General features: G+C 33.8%; 1 protein-coding gene and 1 pseudogene across 1 annotated transcript; one reads left to right on the forward strand and one right to left on the reverse strand.

Annotated features, from left to right (window-relative positions):
* Window positions 1-1,409: 1,409 nt before the first annotated feature.
* Window positions 1,410-12,403, reverse strand: LOC106662084. The gene is made up of 5 exons (XM_014385894.2): window positions 11,979-12,403; window positions 5,924-6,028; window positions 5,374-5,805; window positions 2,225-2,388; window positions 1,410-2,113 (listed from the first exon to the last, which is right to left on the reverse strand). Exons 2-5 carry the CDS (start codon window positions 6,012-6,014, stop codon window positions 1,946-1,948), a joined length of 855 nt encoding a protein of 284 aa, XP_014241380.1. The 5' UTR covers window positions 6,015-6,028; window positions 11,979-12,403; the 3' UTR covers window positions 1,410-1,945.
* Window positions 12,404-15,901: 3,498 nt separating this feature from the next.
* Window positions 15,902-16,626, forward strand: LOC106662076 (annotated as a pseudogene).
* The last annotated feature ends 4,252 nt before the right edge of the window (window positions 16,627-20,878 follow it).

The following is a 20,878-nucleotide window of genomic DNA, read 5'->3' on the forward strand; positions in this document are numbered from 1 at the left end:
AACATCTTCTAAAAAATCCCTGGAACTCCACTTTTTTTTAAATAAAGCTACAAAAAAAGATTTGATTGTTCCCTATGTCCATAGAGTAACTATATACTGTACACAATTTATTCTATCACTACAAACCTGTTAATTGAAAGCCTATCATCCCGCCATATGCAACTAAACCCACCCGCAGAATAAAGAGACGATAACCTAAAGATCCCACAAAAACGATTCTTAGGAAGGGAAAAAATTTGAACCAAACTAACGATGCTTTGTCTACTTACGGAGCGCCACAAGTGGGTGGTTGCCTCACTCTTTATGACTTTCTTTGTTATCCCATGGGTAATTGTACTATGAGCTGATTTTTAAAAAATGACTAACCGTAAAAATATTGTTTGTTTAGGGTCATTCTCACTTGAAAAATAGGTTCACACACGAACACTTGTTTTTCGGATCGGCAGAGAAGTTCTCGCTTATCAAGATCACTGTCGATAGGTGTATTCAGAAGACCTGACCGCAAAAAAATAATCTTAACTCGAATAAGAATTGGCCATTCGAGGATGACATATGGACAACCGGCGTGTGATTCCGACATGTACAGAAGGTTGCTCGATGCGCCCCACCATTTTGAACGATGCAATTCCCTTGCTCTACATAGAGAGCGTGTAGGAATGCCACCCGACGATAATCACGCTTGATCACGGTACAGGGGTCCGATTATTTCCAGAAGCAGTTTGTTCTGTTTTATGTAATACTGATAGTTTTATGTCTCCAGCGTGTGTAGAGATAAATGTATTTATTGGCGTGAGTGTTTAGTGTGAGAGGGCAGAAGGCGTAATATTGAGTACCAATTGGACCCTCGATTAGGTTAGTTATAATAGGTGTAAAGAAGGAATATCGAATACTCCACCACTTTAGCTGAATGTGATGGTGAATGGGTTTGGTTTGGAAACTGATTTGGCTGGGGTCTGAAATAACCTAGCTGTTGGTGGTCGCTGGAGCTCAACCTCAGAGGCTGGACGGATAAGACTAAGATCTAGCCCTGGACTGCCAACAACCGGGGTGGGTGATTCTCGAGGCCTGCCTGTTATTTATTGCAAATTACAAAGCTTGAATTGCTGGAAGACTGCAAGAAGTTATACGCTCAACTCGGTCCACGCGTGTATGGACATATTTGTGTGTCCTGATTCGATTTTTAGTCAATAATCTGCTTGTTTTTCATGAATTTGAGAACAGAAACAAAGATCCTATCCGATTTTATCTTATTGTTACGGGAAGTTTTCAATAGATTTTATAGGTTGGACATCACGGTAATAATATCATTATAACAAATCGTATTAAAACCTAAGTGATTTTGGTTTATATAAAATGGAAACACTATTACAGTTTATGAAAACCTTAAACCATAAAAAATACATTTGATATCGGCTGTCAAATGTTTATTGAGCATTGGTTAACAGCTTGGAACAAATGATAATTCTAGTAAAAACCTTTTTTTTATCTATACCTGTAAATAATCTAAGGCAAATTAAAAAAAAATATAAATGTAAGGTATACAATCACATAAATAATTGAAGTAAAAACATACCTCGTTCAATTTAGAACTAAAATTAACACTCCATTGCTTTACATACACCAGAAACAATCAAGGTACATGACATTGGTAATATTCAGTATAAATATTTGTCAGTTGGCACATCTCAGGAAATACAATTTTATATGTTAAGTTGAAATATTGAAATACTTTTTTACACTATTTAAATAACTTTGATAAACACAAAAACTTTAATGACAGTTATCATAATTTTTGTAGCTCTGCAAATTTGCAAAACGGTAACATTAAATAAGAAAAATTACAGAAAAAAGTCACATCGATATAAGAAATTGAAAACAATACGCAAGTTTATGATCAAACCATAAATAAATTATTAATGCCCTATGAAAAAAAAAATCTGCACAATCAGTTTCTATATCCATGGTAGGCCAGTTTCATAGCTTCTTGCTGCTCTCTGTATGACAACATGTGGGTATTTATTTGGTCGTACTTTTCTCCGATTGATGGAGGCCTGTGGTAATAATTGCTATGCCCAAAATTGCCGTATGAACTGTTTATGTCCGGTTTGCAAAGCTGTAAACAGTTACATGCACGGGTAATGTATTTATTATAACATATATATTAATTCTTTTCTTATAAAGGATTTAGTTACTTAAAGGAATAATTAAACTTATTTCAACTCACCTTGAAATACCCAATAATGCCAGGAACGAGGAAAATCAGAATTCCGATGACTTTTTTAAATGAGACAAACCCTAGCAGGACGGGTAACAGAAACAGCAGCTTCAGTTTGAATATTTTCAGAATGACAAGCAATGGGATGAACAGCTTTTTTATTTCATATCTCTCTAAAAAATATCAACATTTGTAGTGCAATCATGTTAAAAATTAATAGTAAAATCTAATGAGTAAACAAGGGAACCGCGGTGGCAGAGTTAGGGCTTCCGACTCATTTTTGCTACCCTAGCCACATCTGGGTTCGAATCCTAGCACAGCCAATGGAATTTTATTGCGTATTAATTGTTTTGCCCCTCGCCAAAGACACCCAACGGTTTTAGACACAAAGACTTCTTCTAGGATAGGAATTTCTTTAAGTTAAAGAGTAAACTAGACTTCCAATTCTGTCATAATTGTACTTTTACTGATAATAAAGAAAAACCTTCTCTATTGCATTATATTATTTCTTTGTATATATTTTTTCTGTTATATATAAATTGTGATGTATAACAGAAAAAATATTGTAATTGCACTATGTAGCTATCGTTGTAATTGTATGAAAGTCTTGAAAATTCTTGAGCCGTGTAATGTTATTTTGGAAAATTTGTATGATGGGCAAAAACTGATCGACAGGTTCATAACATGATAGACCAGACCACAATAGTTCACATATAATTTTCATGAAGATCCAGTGTTATTTAAATCATAATCATTTGTTTTATTCGTATTGGACTAATGTAACACTAATCACTTTAACTATCACTGTAATAATTTTACCTCGCACTCATGCAAGAATTTCTTATTCCTGAAAGGTCGCAAAGTGACAAAACAAGCGAGAATAGACGTACCAACAAAAGTTAAGTTCCTCTCGCAGATTAATCGATACCAATATGTGTTGTGACATTTTTTATTATAAAATTATGATTTAATAAATTTTGTACCACTGCCAACAGAGATAAAAATGTACAGTGTAATACGATTAATTTATTTAATTATTGGGTTTTGTGTTGTAAAGTCAAGACGACTGGTCACTGAATGCCCACACAAATAATACTAAACTTTGATATGTTCGTGTTTTATACATAAAAATAACAAAATGTGGAGTAGTAATAAATTTTATAAAAATAAATACATGAAAGACCTTTTAATTTGTGTTTCACATATTCTTTAATTTTGAGGAATCTTTAAGAAAAACCATACAGAGAAGGTTTCAACAGTTTTATACCGATGAAAGGTTTAAAATGAGCAATCTCTTAAAAAATTGTTTATCGCTTATAAGGAGAAGCTAGGGAGCCCTTAAATACGAATTTTCAAAGTAGTAAAACAATGTACGGTGTTCCACTTAAAAATTTACATCCCTATGGAATTTATTCAAAGTCCACGGTATTACAACTGCTATAATGATATATTTGTTTTATTGTAAACGATATGAATAACTAATAAATTCCTAATATGAATAAAAGTAAATGAGATTAAATTTTAAAAAATTAACATACCCTACCACATAAAAATAGCAAGATATGTTTGGAAGAATAAAATTTATGAAAATAATCGAACATGGAGTGGGGGCAGAAATCAAAGAAGTCCAAGTCTTTTTTTAAGTTGCCTCTTTAGTACGTGGGGGTTTCACATCAGTATGGTGTCTAGGAAGAGTGGTAAGGATCTCCACTCGAGAGTCGGAAGCTACTTGTTGTTGATGAACAGTAGTCGTTAGTTTTTTCAGTGTAAAAGCATACTGAGTACAATTTCCCTCATTTAGTATTGTACTGTACTTTTGGTCTTTGATAAGCTCAAGGTTTTCTTGGATGTTGGAGGTTGCTTGGATAAAATCCTGGTTCCAAGATTGCTTTTTCAATGTAAATAACCTCGATACATATTCTTGTCTTCACATTTTATACCAGACATCGATAAACACATGTTCTGGTTGGAATATAAATGGTATACACAGTGAGACCGAGAAAAAGAGGAATTAATTTAAAATTTTACAATCTGAGGTACCATCTAAATGTTAACAAGCTAAGAAAACAGGAGACAAAATATGAGAGATGAAAGATACGCGAAAGGAAGTAACAAAAATTTCCGATTAGTGCGCAGAGGGTTGGCGATCAACTCATAAATAATACATACATTTAAACATTTCAGCTCACACATGTACCAATCTCACTCGTATAATAATTGCATAAACTACTGATTGACATACATATTTTTTGACCAGGCGCCATAGGAAAATAGACTAAAACAATATTGTACTAAGAATTAGTATAGTTTACTAGATTTTAGACCACGAAAACTACATGTAAAAGCATAAATTAGCTCCCCTTAACAATATAAAAGTGAGAAATAACATAAAAAGGTTAAAAAGTTTTTATTGTAATTATCTTTATATTTTGTCACTTAAAATAGCTTACATTCATATTTCGTGGTCCGATTGACCAAACAACTTCTTTAAATTAATTAATCTTTATGTAAAGTATTGGTTGAAATGAAAAAGTTACTGTCACGAGCGGGATTCGAACCAATGCCGAACGTATGTTCATCTTGCTATTTTTATTTGGTAGGCTATGTTAATTTTTTTAAATTTAATCTCATTTACTTTTATCCATGTTAGGAATTTAAGATGGCTTTCTTTTAAATCAGGTTTTATTTCATTTTACCCTAAGAGTTTGGTTAACTTTTGTATGCCTTCCTTTGATGAAAGTATGCAAAAGTGGCAAAATATGTATACACTAAGCATTTCAATCTAACCTCTCCTAATACAGCCAAAAAAACCCTACTTATGTGCAACAAAACTTAACTTACTAAAGTATATAAATGAATGGCACTATGACACTATTTGGGACTCATTTGGGGATTAAATTTGATTATTTCTATTAATCACATCATGACATGAATACTTTTAGGGCAAAAATCTGTTTTGTTAAAACCCATCTCTACTAAAACAATACTGCGACCACTTTGCACATACGCCCATCCTTCCTATTAAAATACCCAAGACAAATTGTCAAAGCTCCTTACGACGGCACTAACCTTACTATCCAAAACCAAGCCGCCCAAGATTCTAGTCTCTTCAATTTCCGATCCCTTGAACCAGCCACGTTAATTATTCAATAACTTACTTTCAGGTTTTTCGTTTTTATCTTCTAGCCGTTCTATTTCCGAATAGATCTCGTCGATGAACCTCGGCTGGTATTTTCCATGTTCAGTCATCTCATCATTCAGCTCCACTTCTAACGCTGTTGTCTTGATGAAGTGTTCCGCTCTTCTGGCGAGGAATCCGATTGCCGCCTCCCAGGGCGACTCGCCTGAACGAGGCTCCTGAGCGAAATCCATGCCTTCGAATGATATCTTCTTCTCGCTCATTGGGGACGTCCTGACGAACCGTGCCTCCTTTGAAATTGTGTACAAGTCTCTGTCGAAGAAGCCCGACATAGATGACATCGTCTTCGATGCGAAGCACCCTGAAATGCTGCCGGCGTTGCACGTCTGCTTCGTTTCTTCCATGTACGGGTCATCTTGCCATCCATTGTCGATTTCGTTTGTAACAATGTCTAAAATAAAATGAGTCTTTTTTTAAACAGATTATTTTAATCATTAAACAAATGAGGCATGAGATACAGTTTAGAAATGGAACTCTAAAATGTGTTTAAAATTGTTCAAGTTTCTTACCTCTTGGTTGGGTCTTATTGGTGTAACCACTGGTTTGAGCAAAAACTGCGCTTCCAATAATTGAAATAATGAGCCAACTGCCTGTTTTCATCCTCGCCTATTCACCTAAAAAAAGAATTAATTTCAAATTCCAGTTCCCTGAAATATTAGCCTTTAACGATGCTTAAGAACGTAATGTACGATTTCTTACCAACCAATCAACTTTCACTTTTTAAGTAAAACTCACAAATTAACAAAATTGTTGTTCATATCGAGCGAGTGAAAGAGAAATAGGACAGGACTTGCTCTGATAAGCAAATGAATATGAAAAATCAGGGAAAGGCCCATTTGAAAAGAAGCGGCTAAGTTCTTTCGGTCTTTCTTCTAAGTTCCATCGCTGGGCCTGCGATAAATATTTCCCCTTCATCAGGACTTCAAAATTATTAATTCACTGGTTTCAAGGACATTGAAATTATAATTAAGACCAGGTCAAACACCTATTCATTCTACTAACTCCTAAATTTATCTATGTATTCATAAAATGTATCCTTGGAAAACTAATGTGAAGATTTTCCAGTATTCAAAAGTAAATAATCGCTCTATTGCGAGCATTTATAGCAGATTGTACAATTTTGTTTTGTTGTTTCATTTATTTCTTAGTCTGCATGTTTGTCTACTTTTTCTTTATTTGCTTGTAGATTTGTTCATTTTTTGTTATAATGAGTGTTTAATTTTGGTTGTTTACAAGTTGTTAGTTATTTTTTTCATTAGCTTAACCAGCCATAACCAAGAACCATTTTTATCATTTTTGTTTCAATTTTTTATTTATATTTTATATTTCTAGTGAATATTACAATCAATTTACAATAATTAATTAATTATAATTATTATTTTTACAATAATTAATAGTTTTGTATTTGAGAGGTAGCAGATGTTGAAATTGTTTGTCAGTTTGATTATTTGTGTATGCTATTGTTGGTCTCACTGTTTTTTGTGTGTGTTTGTTTTTTGTTAACACACCACATGGTTTGTAAGTTAGCTTGCACGTATTTACATTAAGATATTTATTTCATTTGATTTTATTTTTTGTTTGATTACATGCCGGTAGGGTTTTTATTTGTTTTATTTTTTGTTAATTTTTATCCATGTGACTGTTGATGTATGCTAGTCTCTCTGCTTTTTGTGTGTGCTTGCTTTTTTATTTGAAAGTTTATTTTTTGTTAAAACAGCACATGGTTTGACTCTTAGCTTTCACGTAAATTTAGATGTTTTTTCTGCTAGGTTGCACGTATATACATTGAGATGTTTATCTCATTTAATTGGAATTTTACATGTTGTGAGGGATTTTTGTCGTTTTATTTTTTGTTAATTTTTATCAGTTTGATTATCTGTGAATACCATTGTTATTTTCTCTGGTTTTTTGCGTGTATGTTTTTACTTTTACTCTTGTTTTTTTCGTTTCTAAACCACATTGTTTGTCCGTTACCTTGCATGTACATACATTAAGTTGATTATCTCATTCATAGATCATTTGAATTAATTTTTATATAATACAACTAGGGTTTTTTGTTTGTTTTATTTTTTGTTCATTTTTGTCAGTTTGATTATTTGTGTATGCTATGTTAATTTCCCTGTTTTTTTTGTGTGTTTGTTCTTTTATTTGTATGTTGTTTTTCGTTGATTTGCCACATTGTTGGTCTGTAAACTTGCACTTATTTTCATTAAGTTTTTATTTATTTAAATAAATTTTGTTTGTTTAGATGTTTTTTGTATTTATTAATTTTATTCTTTGTGCGGTTCTTTGTCTTATTTTGTTTGATTGTTCTGCTGGATGTAAATAATTGCAAAAAAAATTTCTTCTAAATAATTGCAAATTCTAAATGCTGTGTTCAATCGTAGGCTCGCTCTCAATTGATGTGTTGTTTTATTTATAAAACTGACCGATGTATGGCTTTTCTTCTTAGTATTGTGTGTTTGTTTGCCAGTCGATCCGCCCAACGGTTTTGTAGTTTAACTGGCGTATCATTATAACATCTTTAGTACTTTTACCAGTTGGTCCTACTTATACAAGAGCAACGTGGCAACAACTGATCCGGTATTTTTTTTTAAAATCGATTGAACAAATAAGAAATAAGCTCATTCGGAACAAATATGTACAATTCTAGAATCAAACCAGATCCAATCCAGAATAGTTAATACTACAATAAATAATTTTGGGGGGCGTCGGTGGCCGCAGAGATTTGGGCGTTGACACAGCGCTCATCACTGTAAGGTGAAGGTCCCGGGTTCGAATGCTGCTTGATTCGAACCCGACATACTTACAAATGGACTTTTTTTCAAAAACACCGCCACCCTGAGGGTTGATATAACCTCTGCAGTTGCGAACCCTCGTAAAAAAATAAATAAAATAATTCTGGCATTTGGACGGAAAATCGAATAGCAACAAACAATCTAAATGATTTGGCCTATCTTGAAAATTTTGATATGTCGAAAAATACATTTTTTTATATAAAACAAAAATATAACATTAGAATGTGTGACTTATTGCACGAAATTGTGATTCTAGGATGAATTCTATCTGACAGATCGGTACTGCCAAGCTGTATTTTTTTAAATATTCTCATTAAAGAAGGTGAACTCCCAAGGTCCATTACTAGTTTCAATTACACACCCAAAAATTTAATTGCTCCTAACAATAATACTACATGTTCTTTTGCTGACCTTGGATCTTGATCCTTTCCTTGCTAGTAATGGCATCACATTAACGAACTAAAATCAAACACTCTGTGTGTGGTGATGAGGGACCGTTAATCGATATTTATTTAGAAATCGTGAGATGCAGTCTGGTGTGATGTAGGTTTCAGAAAAACATTTTCTTTATCGTGCCAACGTTTCGATCTTTATTGAGATCATCTTCAGGGCCTGGGATTTACAAACATTGTTTACATATAACAATTACATTTTAGATGTGGAAAAGTGAATTTATACAATGCAAATTATATTTTTTATTTTATTTTATATATTCAATCAAAATAAAATAAAATAAAAAATATACTATCGTGACTTCGATCAACTCGGACACTAACGTCCCATCTCAACCCCACCTTTCGAATTTTCCCTCCTTTTTGCCATTTTTCAAATAGATTACACGACATTGGAGGATCGAAGTAAACTAAAAACCTTAATTAATTATCCTAAAACTATTTCAATCGAAAACCTCCCAGATAATATATGTCATATATACCTCAGACTACATATGACTAAAGAGTATTAATTAATTAATTATTAAAAGATTATGACATCTCAGGAACAGACTGACCATATACTAGACAATCCAGAGAGACTAATATAGGCATAGGGCATTAAAGTTACATATATATATATATATATATATATATATATATATAAATTACAAATTACAAAAATACTAAACTTTTCTTTCTACAGTTCAAACTGAACAACCCACATTTATTTCATCCCATTTGTAATTGACATTACTGACATTATTAAATATTAAATCGGTTCAAAAAAGAAAAAGTTATAGAAGTTTCGTATGGCATTATAGATGAAAGGAAATTATTATGATTTACGGGTTTTAAAATGTTAATACACAACCTTTTTTGATTTGTACATTTCATATAGCTCTAAACTCCTACAGATTTTTTTTTATTACTTCAACTTGAAGAGCTTTTCCTGCTTAATTTCGCAATTTAATTTCTTGAACAAAGTGTGCTTAATTTTATTATTGATAAAAGCTGGGAGAGCAAAACGGTTGGTGGTTCTTTTAATGTTATTATAGCTATGTCGAATGAAAATGAGATGGAAGCGCTATAATCCCACCAGGTTAAATCGGCTTTTATAGTCGTTTATTTTACATTAAAAAACATGGCGTTACGAACAGCTTCAACCCACTATAATAAAGAATACACAAATACCATTGAATCAGTGTTGCACAAAGTGTTAACCATCCGTGGTACGGACGGAAAAGCAGGATTTTTTTTTTAATATATCACTCAATGGGTATGAGTATTTCAAAAAAATAAACATATTCTGAAAAACATTAATCAATTTAAATGAGATTACATTTAACAACCTCGCTAATTTATCGAACATAATGCGTAAAAACGACGATTTTTCTGTCTGATTTAAATTTTCAAAAGGAAATATTTTCGCATTTTCATAATCATCGAATTTCCTTTTGTAAATTGAAAAAAAAAAAAAACAATTTAGGGTAAAAAACGCTTTTCAGTGATGAGAATTTTACAGTGTGTTAACGTTCAAATTTTTCAATTGCTCTCTTGAAATATGTCACAAGATCGAATGCATGTTAAATTGTATAATAAAAATTTTAAAAAAGATTTTTTATTTTTATTTTATTGTTCTCTTACCATAGACCATATTCAGATTTGCCTTTAATAATAAATTCTTATAATTCACTAATTTCGTGGTCCGCTTGACCAATTAAATCATTACAATTGATTAAGGTTTTTAGTTGAGATGAAAAAAAAGTGGGGTTGAGATGGGAAGTTGATGTCCGAGTGGATCGAGGTCACGATAGCTCAAGTGGTAGAGCAGCGGCGTATCAAGCCGAAGATCGTGGGTTCGAATCCCGCTCGTGCCATTGACTTTTTGTCATCTCAACTAAAAACCTTAATTAATTGTAATAAATTTCTTATATTAAATGACAGGGTTTAAGCCCTTGTTAGATTTCAATCGCTATTAGACTTATTACTTTGACCAAAAAAACGTTATTTTCTACATGAAATTGCTGAAGTGATAACTATTCGTGTGTTTGACACTTAATATTAATTATATTAATTTAACCGAAAGGTTTCTGACGTTAGCGTGGCTTTGCGGACCCAATTGAAATTTGTGTTTGAATATGTTGTGAGTTGTTTCTACTCACTAAAAGTGTTTGAGTTGAATCCTACATGTATTTGTTAAATTTAAACAATGTTTATAAATCCCAGGCCCTGAAGATGATCTCAATAAAGATCGAAACGTTGGCACGATAAAGAAAATGGTTTTCTGAAACCTACATCAACCAGACCGCATCTCACAATTTCAGAATAATTTATCACCTCTGCTATAATTATGTCGTATTTCTTAGCCGAAATGGTCTTATTGATAATGGAAATTACTTTTATTTACATGTTGCAGTAATATATTTTCCTGTGATTATGACATAAATTTCTGAGCCAAATAGTTCTTGTGATTATAAATGACAGGGATAAAACCAAGATCAAAGAAAACACCCAATTTCATAGTCGAGCTTTAAAAAATACAACTCTTTATCCAGGACTCTGAAATTATAATGAATCTTCACAAAGTAACAAGGTTTACAGGTTTCAAGTATAAATTTAAATTTTGATGTGAAAATTCATTACTTAGTGTTATTATGCTTGAAACAGTAAGTTATATTTGTAAACATTTTTAAATAACTTTTTCATCTGGACATACCCCTAATTTTTAATATCAAATTCAACTAAGAATGAAAATAATAAATAAAACAACTTTAAATTTCTATCAGCAGTCTCATTCGTTTATTTGGGACTGTCACACATTTTTGAAAAGATCAACAAAGGAGACCAGTAGAAAGTATTCTTCATTCAAAAAGCGTTCTTCAAACTAGGCCATAGAAAATAATTGAAAAATTAGAGTTAGTTTGAACAGTTTAGAATTAAAACGTGCAGAACTGATAAATATAATTGTAAACTACTAAATATTTTACGAAAGGTATAGAATATTAGGACAAATTTGGAAATTGCATCAAAACGCACCCCCTGAAATATTATCAATATTATCATCAACCATCATTAAAAAAAACAGTACTTATCGTTCCATGAGATCATATCGCGATAAATAGCACATGCTGTTTTGGTTTATTGTTTAAAATCTCACGTGAAAGTAAAACGGAATGTGGCTTTCACTCAGTCCTCAGGTCAGAGGATTTGCCTCATACTAACCACGTATGCATTTGAGATGAATCGTGAACTAATAAACTATCAAAAGTATGTTATAACGACTATACAGAATTTGATTTTTTTTTTAAATTTTTAAGAAAGATTGTACTTACACGCATAATGGAAACGATGAGTGTTTAATAGAGTTCAACGTCGAGCACTGACCCTTCTGACTTTTTTCCTACCACTGACTCAGGAAAGTAGGGAGGGCCCGGGCACCGTTAGGTTTACGTGGTGGCTTTTAAACCCATCTCATTGTTATTTGACTTTTCATTCATCTTCGACCATACGGGCAACGTCCTTTTTCTTAGATTTACGAAAATTCGGAGACCAAGAACGCGTTGGACGTAAGGCAACTCCCTGGCGGTGGATCGCGGATGAACGATGAGCCGGTTTTGGCGTCGAACCGGATCTTTTCAGTCTAACAGAGAAATTCCTGATGAATGACTTTGGAACACACGTTAAGACCGTTTGTCCATTTCACCGATATTACGAGAAAAATGGCGAGTTTTGTTCAATTACCAGGCACGGTCAACGTGTCGAACGATGGAACGATTGTTCGAAAATGAAAGATTGCAATTAATTTGGTGAAAGTCCGTTGTGGTCGATTAAAAATAGTCTTACTAAGTAGATCACCAGAACATTCACCGATTACAAAATTAGAATCAAATGACCAAAACGAATAAATTTAGAATGAAAAGATAATACGGGTAATTAATCCTAGAATATCCGATGGTGTTTGAATGAACAAAATCTTATTTTTGGAAAATTAATTATAAAATAACAAGAGGGCTGCAACGGTTTAGGCGTTGACACGGCGCTCGTCACTGTAAAGTAAAGGTCTTCTTACCCGACATACTTACAAATGTTTTCTTTTTTTTTTTCAAAACCTGCACCCTGACGGTTTATATGACATCTGCTATTGCGAACCACGTAAAAAAAAGACTAATCAAATTTCTTTCTTCTGGAAACCCTTCCAAACTTCTTTTGTAAAATTTTAGAAACTGCATACAGCGTATTGTGTGCAGAAAATATTATTGAAAGAGATTACAACCACAATGTTTTATTCATAAAAACGAAAAGCAAACTAGAAGTGTGCCAGAAATACACTGATTTCGCATGTTATACATCATTTACTTACTTTAATTAAACATTTGAGACAAAATTTCGCTGATTCAAGGTCATATGAAATTCTTAAAGAAGAGATAATGCAAATTAGACTGTATCTTAAAGAATCTCCGATAGAATTTTTTTAAAAAGAATTTAAGAATTACGAAACTTTGTTTATATTCGACTAAAGCTAGAAGGACTAATTTCAGACTTCTTGAAACAATTAATGACTGGTATAAAGAAATTATATTTCAATTTTTAAATTTTTACCTTCCCCATTAAGTAACCACATAATGATATTTAATCCAGAACGAATAGATGAAATTAGAAGCATAACAAATAATAAATATTCTTCTGTATTATCTAATATCAACTACATGAAGTCCAAAGAATTCTTCAATAAAATTCCATACCATTATAATAACCCTACGTATTTTAATAAACAGTATTCTCTTGTACAGCACACACCAACATTTTAACATTAACAGAACAAAAATGGCAAAAAGAGGCAAAATTCGAAAGGTTGTGAAAAGAATTGGTGACCGAGAGGATCGTAGTCACGATAGCTCAAGGGGTTAGAGCAGCGGCGTATTTACCCGAAGTTCTTTGGTTCGAATCCCGCTCGTGACACTAACTTTTTCTTCTTCTCTAAGGCCTTAAATAAAAAGAATATTTTAATTAACAGAGCATTTGAAGATAAACCAAACGGACAATACTTTAGAGGACCGAGTGATCCCAACGACACAAATCATCCATTTACTACCAACAGATCCGCGCATAAGCATGATTCGCAATACACAATTTCTATGCGTTTCATAGGTAGACCGCGATTGTTTGATTTACGATCCGTACGGAGTGGCCCATTGTAAGAAAACAAAGTCGAATCATGCTGTTAAAGACATATTGACTAAATTAGAAAACACCATCGAGACATTCATTTTTAGGATTAGACAAAGCATCGAAAGGAAGCCCTCCGAATATCAATTAAATTCAGTGAACCTATCATTACCACATTTCATTGACGGGCGCGGACTCAAATGGTAAATAGGCACGGGATCTTCTGAAAACTACATTCTACCTACAGCAAGACCGAAAGATACAATTTTATCGAATGACCCTTTCATAATTTCAAACCCGCTGGCAAAAGGAAGGGAGAAAAATCTTGCAATCTAAGTTTGTACGAAATTTTTCAAAAACGCGTAACCGCGAAATTTCGCCTCTTTCCTTTTTCTGACTAATTTGATGTTTTGCTAGGGTATAGAGCTATGCAAGACCTCAACATAAAAACAGATTTAAGTTACAAAACGATTTTTTACCCTGGTGGCTCGATACTACTGAAACTTACATTCGAGCAACCAGAATTAAATGATAAATCAGTTTTAAATTTAAATAAATACATATTAATCATAATTCACTAGTTTTCGTGGACCGCTTGACCAATTAAGACCTTTCAATTAATTAAGGTTTTTAGTTGAGATAAAACGTCAGTGTCATCGTCAGTCGTGTAATATTTGATGCTCGGCGACAAATATTGTTTTATCTCAACTAAAAACCTTAATTAATTGAAAGATATTAATTGGTCAAGCGGACCACGAAAACTAGTGAATTTAATAAGTTAAAATGAAGTAAACCTTCACTAAACCTCTCCGTGGCCATTTCATTTTGTCGCCGAGAATCAAATAGATTACACGACATTTAAAAAATGGCAAAATGGAGGGAAAATTCAAAAGATGGGGTTGAGATGGGAAGTTAGTGTCCGAGTGGTTCCAGGTCACGATAGTTCAAGTGATAAAGCAACGGCGTATCTAGCCGAAGATCGTGGGTTCGAATCCCCCCTAGTGACACTGACTTTTATCTCAACGAAAAACCTCCATTAATTGAAAGATATTAATCATAATATAAATAATACAAAAACCAAGGCAGCTTGTGAAGTCAAATCGAGACAAATAATGGCCATTTGCCCCCGAACCCATGGACATTGACAAAACGCAAAGCACTCGTTCGAGCGAAGAATTCTAACGGCAAAACCAACAAGGAAAAACCTATGCAATATTGAAATAACAGAAACAAGAAAATTGAAAAAAAAAAAAATTAATATGTTAAAAAGAATGCTACGGTTTTGGCCTTGACACTGCGCTCATCACTGTAAAGTCGGGTTCGGATGCAGCGGCCCTGCATTGGAACCCGACATACTTACAAATGGGCTTTTTTCAAAAACACCAGCACAGCGAGGGTTGATATAACCTTTGCTGTTACGAACCCTCGTAAAAAATTCAATATACACACCCAAAAATTGAATTGCTCCTAATAATAATATATAATATATGTTCTTCTGCTGACTTGGGACCTTGATCTTTTCCTTGCTAGTAAAACATTAACTAACTAAAATAAAAAAAACTTTATTAAGCTCTCATGGGGTTTTTTGGGGTTTATGAACACACACTCCTCTCTTCTCTATTTCTTTATTTATTGTCATCTTCTCATCTATTCTCTCTCTCTCTCTCTCTCTCTCTCTCTCTCTCTCTCTCTCTCAATAAATCTTCTATTATCTATNTCTCTCTCTCTCTCTCTCTCTCTCTCTCTCTCTCTCTCTCTCTCTCTCCTTCTTGGTATATACAAAAACATACAAAGAAATGAGTTAAGATGAACCTGTAGTTTGTTGGTCTCCGTTCCCTTTGACTATCCTTACTTTAAGGTGTGCCAGACGAGTTTCGTCTTTTGGGCAGTTATGGGTGTTTAGGAAATCAAACCTCTTCTGGCAGATCAAATCAGAGAGGATAGAACAAAGTGATCGGAGCCGACCAAACTATAAAAACCTAAAAGTTTAATTTGTTTAAGCATCGTAGTTTTTCTACCATTGAGAATTTTATTGTTACACACGAATTGTATGATTGAAACAATGACGCATTGAATCATATGTAAGGAAATGATCGAACACACACAAATGCAGTGTATTATTTATTTGTTGAAATTCTGATTTATATAGTTGATCTTGGGATTTTCCAGGTGGACCGCCATGGCCGCCTCTCGTCGATTGCAGAAAGAGCTGAGCGACATACTGTCAGCGGACTTGAAATGGTTCCGCGATCTGGAGACGGAAGGCGACGACCTGCTGCATTGGGTGGGGCTCATCCTTCCGGACAAACCACCGTACAACAAAGGGGCTTTTAAAATCGAAATCAACTTCCCGGTCGAGTACCCTTTCAAGCCTCCAATCATCAATTTCAGGACGAGAATTTACCATCCGAACGTCGACGAAAAGGGGCGAGTCTGCCTGCCGATCATAAGCCCCGACCACTGGAAGCCGGCGATGAAAACAGAACAGGTCATTCAAGCGTTGGTCGCCCTCGTCAACGATCCTGAGCCGGAGCATCCGCTCCGTTCCGACCTGGCGGAGGAGTTGGTCAAAGACAAAAAAAGGTTTATGAAAAATGCAGAGGAATTCACGAAGAAGTACAGTGAGAAAAGACCTCCGGACTGATGCTACCAGGTTTTCGTTGGTGATCCATTTTCTCGGGGAAAAGCTATGATAGGATCTTTTTGTTTAAATCGGAAGTCAATCTACAGTATATTTGTACTGGGGGAAATGTCAAATTTTGTAACCTTGGGAATTTTTTTCGAAAATAAACATGGAAAATGTTGAACATCTTATATGTTTTAATAAATCAGTTGAAGTTAATTATTCATAACTGGTACAATAGATTTTCATAAGAGTCCACAATTTCAAACATATACGTGGAAAACGGAACTGGTATTTTATCTTAAAACTACCAAAAAAAAGAAAATGCCAGTAATACTAGTGAAAATGAAATTATTGCAAGATTTTGCCTAACCAAATCTTGTGTGAATCATAATATCGCTAGGTTCGGGTTATAGGTGGCCCTCGGAGGAAATGAATCGAAAAAGATTCGCGAACTCTCCACCATACACAGCCTCCACCACACACAGCCTCCACCACGCTCAGCCTCCACCACACACAGCCTCCACTACGCACAACCTCCACCACGCACAGCCTCCATTACATAGATACAGCCTCCACCAAATAAAGCCTCCACCATGCACAGCCTCCACCATACACAGCCTCCACCACAGTCCACTACAAACAGCCTCCACTACACACAGCCTTCATCACACACTAGACTCCACCATATTCCACCACACTCCACCTCAACCACATATCCCACCAGAAGGCCGGCTATGATTAGTTTGATGTCTGATTATTCAGTACCACTTCTTTCCATATACCAGCAGTCCGCGGCTTCAGGACGTTTAGGTGGCAAGAGGAATGATACTTCGGGGGGAAATGTCAAACGCCTTTGTAACATGCACAAAAAATCGTTTGAACAATAATGCTTATTTTTCTAAGACAGTTGATATTCTGTCCACTATTCGTAAATTCTGATTGGACAGCAAAATAGAGGGATTAAAAACCAAAAGGATTGGTGATGATGCTGTCAAGGCTGATTATGGGCATTAGTCTTTCGAGGGAAAAAGATTCAAAAATTTTGGGCAGAATCGGGAAAAGATATAATTATAACTTTATAAGTTTGTATGAGGATGAGCATATGAAATACAACACCGTGGACAGAAGTTACTAAAGAAAAGTATGAAAAGAGAGAGATTTTCATACTTTCAGACAGTCCGGCAGCTAAAGGCACAAAATGTGTATTCTTTCAACGCCAAATTTTCCTGGGAAGCCTAAATTGCCTAACAGCTAAAAAAAGGAAGCCCTCTTACCCATTGGTCCAGAACCACATCTAGGTGCACCAGAGTGTGCTTAAGTTAGAACTGTAAAAGTGGCTTGAGAAAGAAAAACTCTTGCCCTGGACAAAAGCACCAGGTATGGGGCGAGCTAAGAGTTAATCAAATCTCTCCAAAAGAAAAGCGAAGGAGTCTCAGCACGCCTGTATTACAAACACTGCCCTCTTACCTATAAAGCAAAAGACAAAGCAAATACAGAAACATGCTGACTCTCAGGAGGAATCATAAAGATCGGATTATGTCCTTTGTGAATACGAAGCATTATTGTACAGAACCTTCGCTAAGGTAATTTTGGTAAGGTAATGCAACAGCAAAAGAGTTGCGCGAAGTAGCATCGAGGTAAGTGCTTATAAGAAGTCTTAATCTTAAAAGAAAAGTGTACTTTCCAAGATATAGTTATAATTTAAGGGGTTCGACTATAGATATGTACAGGTCGTAGAGGAGGAAGGGATTTTTGAAATCCTCATTCAACCCCCAAATTTTTTAAAAAAATTTCTACAAAAAAAATTTTGAAAATTATGAAATCGTGGCCTGGGGACTTCTTTACTGGGTGACAGACAATTTGTAATTTTCAATGTCTTAAATATTCCAACTATTTAATTATATTAAGATTCCAGTTGAAGTTGTAAACTACTTAAACTTACTTTAAAATACTTCCAGGATTTAATATTTTTTATAACTGTAAAATAATATTTCTTATGCGTTAAGGAAATTTTATTCTACGAGTGTTAATATTGATATATTGATAGGCTTAATTAAAATAAAATAGAGTTGTAAGTGACAAAAAGCCTTCTTTGTAAATCTAAGGGCCGCCTGCTATGCCTATATGTTGTCTTAATGGACTAACTGAAATATTTGGTAATGGGCGTTAAACAAGGGTGCCTGTTAAGCCCGCTACTTTTTGCGCTTTTTATTAGCAAGGGTGCTTGAAGGGTCGAGATAATATTATAGGAGGTGATCGGATTAACATGGCACCGTATGCGGATGATTTAGTTCTTTTGACGTCAGATAAAATTCTCTCCAAAAAATGATGACTTACCAAGAAAATTATTGCGGTACCCTGAACTGGGAGGTAAACCTGAAGTAAGTCAAAAATTCTAGTTTTCGAAAACGGGGGAAAAGCCTTCGACGAGAGAGATGGTTTTTCGAAAAAGAATTAGTACAAATAGATAATAAATATAAATACTTGGGTATAACTTTAACTCCAAATCTGCCGTTAGATACAAATTGCTCTGCACAACTTTAATAAAATAATATATAATAATAAAATTCCGTTTTCTTCCAAACTTAAAATTTTTAACAGCGTAACATGAGCGCGACACTGTGTTACACTCCGTAACACAGAATCGCTAGTTATACTCGTAATACCCCATAAGTCTGGGGCCATCGCAGCTATGAAAGTGTGGAAGTATTTTCAATTCAATTCAAATATTTTATAAATAAAGTTTTGGTTTCAAACACATCCGATTACTATGGATCAAAAAAGTATTGGCACACTTAACTTATTCTAAGTTTCAGTATTAAAAAATCAACAATTTATTTTTACAAATATTTTTATTTCATAATATATTTAGAAAAATACATAAGTCGACAATAAAAATTGAAATGTTGCATAACGCAACAATTAAGTTTAAAAAAAACTCAAATTTACCCAGTCAGAAAAGTATTGTCACACTTTGTTTATTATTTATAAGGTTTTTATGAACTGGATTCCACCAATATTTTGTCATCATACTATTGGTATCTATGATTTACGCCTTCGTAAGTTTATTTCAATTGATTTTTGAAGAAATTCAATTTTTTTCTTACTTTTAGGTTTCAACAGATACTGATAATTGCAATTATGTCCGGAGACTGTGGTGGCGTTTTCAATTGCCTGGGAACGTTGTACAGCATCCGTTCTTTTGTTTTGTTTGTTGTGTGCTTGGGATCACTATTTTGTTGAAAAATAAAAGTGTCCTTGATCCCCAGATTTTTGGCACTACGTTTTAAATTATGCCGCAAAATGTCGACATATTTCTCGACATTCATAATATTGTCAATGAAGGTTGCCTGTACCACAATGACACTTACCCCAAATCTAGGACATTTTCACCATGTTTTACAGTGAGCTTCACATGGCGAGCTTGAAACTCAGTTTTAGGTTTCCGCCAAATTTACTTACGGCCATCAGATCCGAAAATGTTGAATTTACTTTTATCTGAAAAAAACATTTTTCCAGATTTCTATGTCATAACATAAATTTTAGCAAAAACAAGTCTTTTTTTGCGGTTCACCTCTGAAATAAAAGATTTTTTTCCTTTGGACCCTGCCATAATAATTATATTTGTGAATTACATTTCTTATTGTCTGTATGCAAAACGTGGGTTTGGAAAATGATGCGACCTCTTCTGCAATCCTGGCAGCTGATAGAGTGGGGTCTTTCTCAACTATACAGTGTATGCTCATTTGTTCCCTTTCACTAAATTTTGATGGCCGTCCTGACCGAGATTTGTTTAAAATCGAATCCGTCTATCTAAACTTTCTTACAATATTTCAAACAGAACTAAAACTAATTTCTAATCTACTCTCTCTATTTGTCGGCAGCTAAGCCATTTAAAATGAAATTTAATTATCTGATTTTTGAAAATAGCACAATAAGCACCATTTTACCCAAATTGCTATGAAAAAGATAGATCAATGATTGAGTTTTATTGTTGTCATTGTATTATTGTCATTCCTCATTTCTAATCTATTGAAAGAAAATGGATTGATTTGTTTTGACTGGTGCTAATATTAGACATTTAAACTGTGCAAATACTTTTTTGACCCTCAAAATTTTCTCTGTTACGTTTACTTTACAATTACTAAAAGGCCAATTTTAAAATAAATATTATTTATGGAAAATATCTTATGCCTATTGAGATTTGCGGAAAAAGTGGGGTGAGCCAATACTTTTTTGATCAACTGTATATTATTTATCTACAATTTGGACTTTTTCCAGTATTTTTGTTCATACTAAAGTTAAATTTTTGCTATATAAATAAATGTCTAAGCTTGCCACCAAGTAGATGTGCAAAAATAGTTTTATGTGAAATAATCAATAGAAAGTTGTTTGGGTTTAATGATATAAATAAACTCCATAAGTGTAATTTGAAAATAA

This window comes from Cimex lectularius, unplaced genomic scaffold (assembly GCF_000648675.2).
Source record: "Cimex lectularius strain Harlan isolate CLEC.00 unplaced genomic scaffold, Clec_2.1 scaffold51, whole genome shotgun sequence".
NCBI classification, from domain to species: Eukaryota; Metazoa; Arthropoda; class Insecta; order Hemiptera; family Cimicidae; genus Cimex; species Cimex lectularius.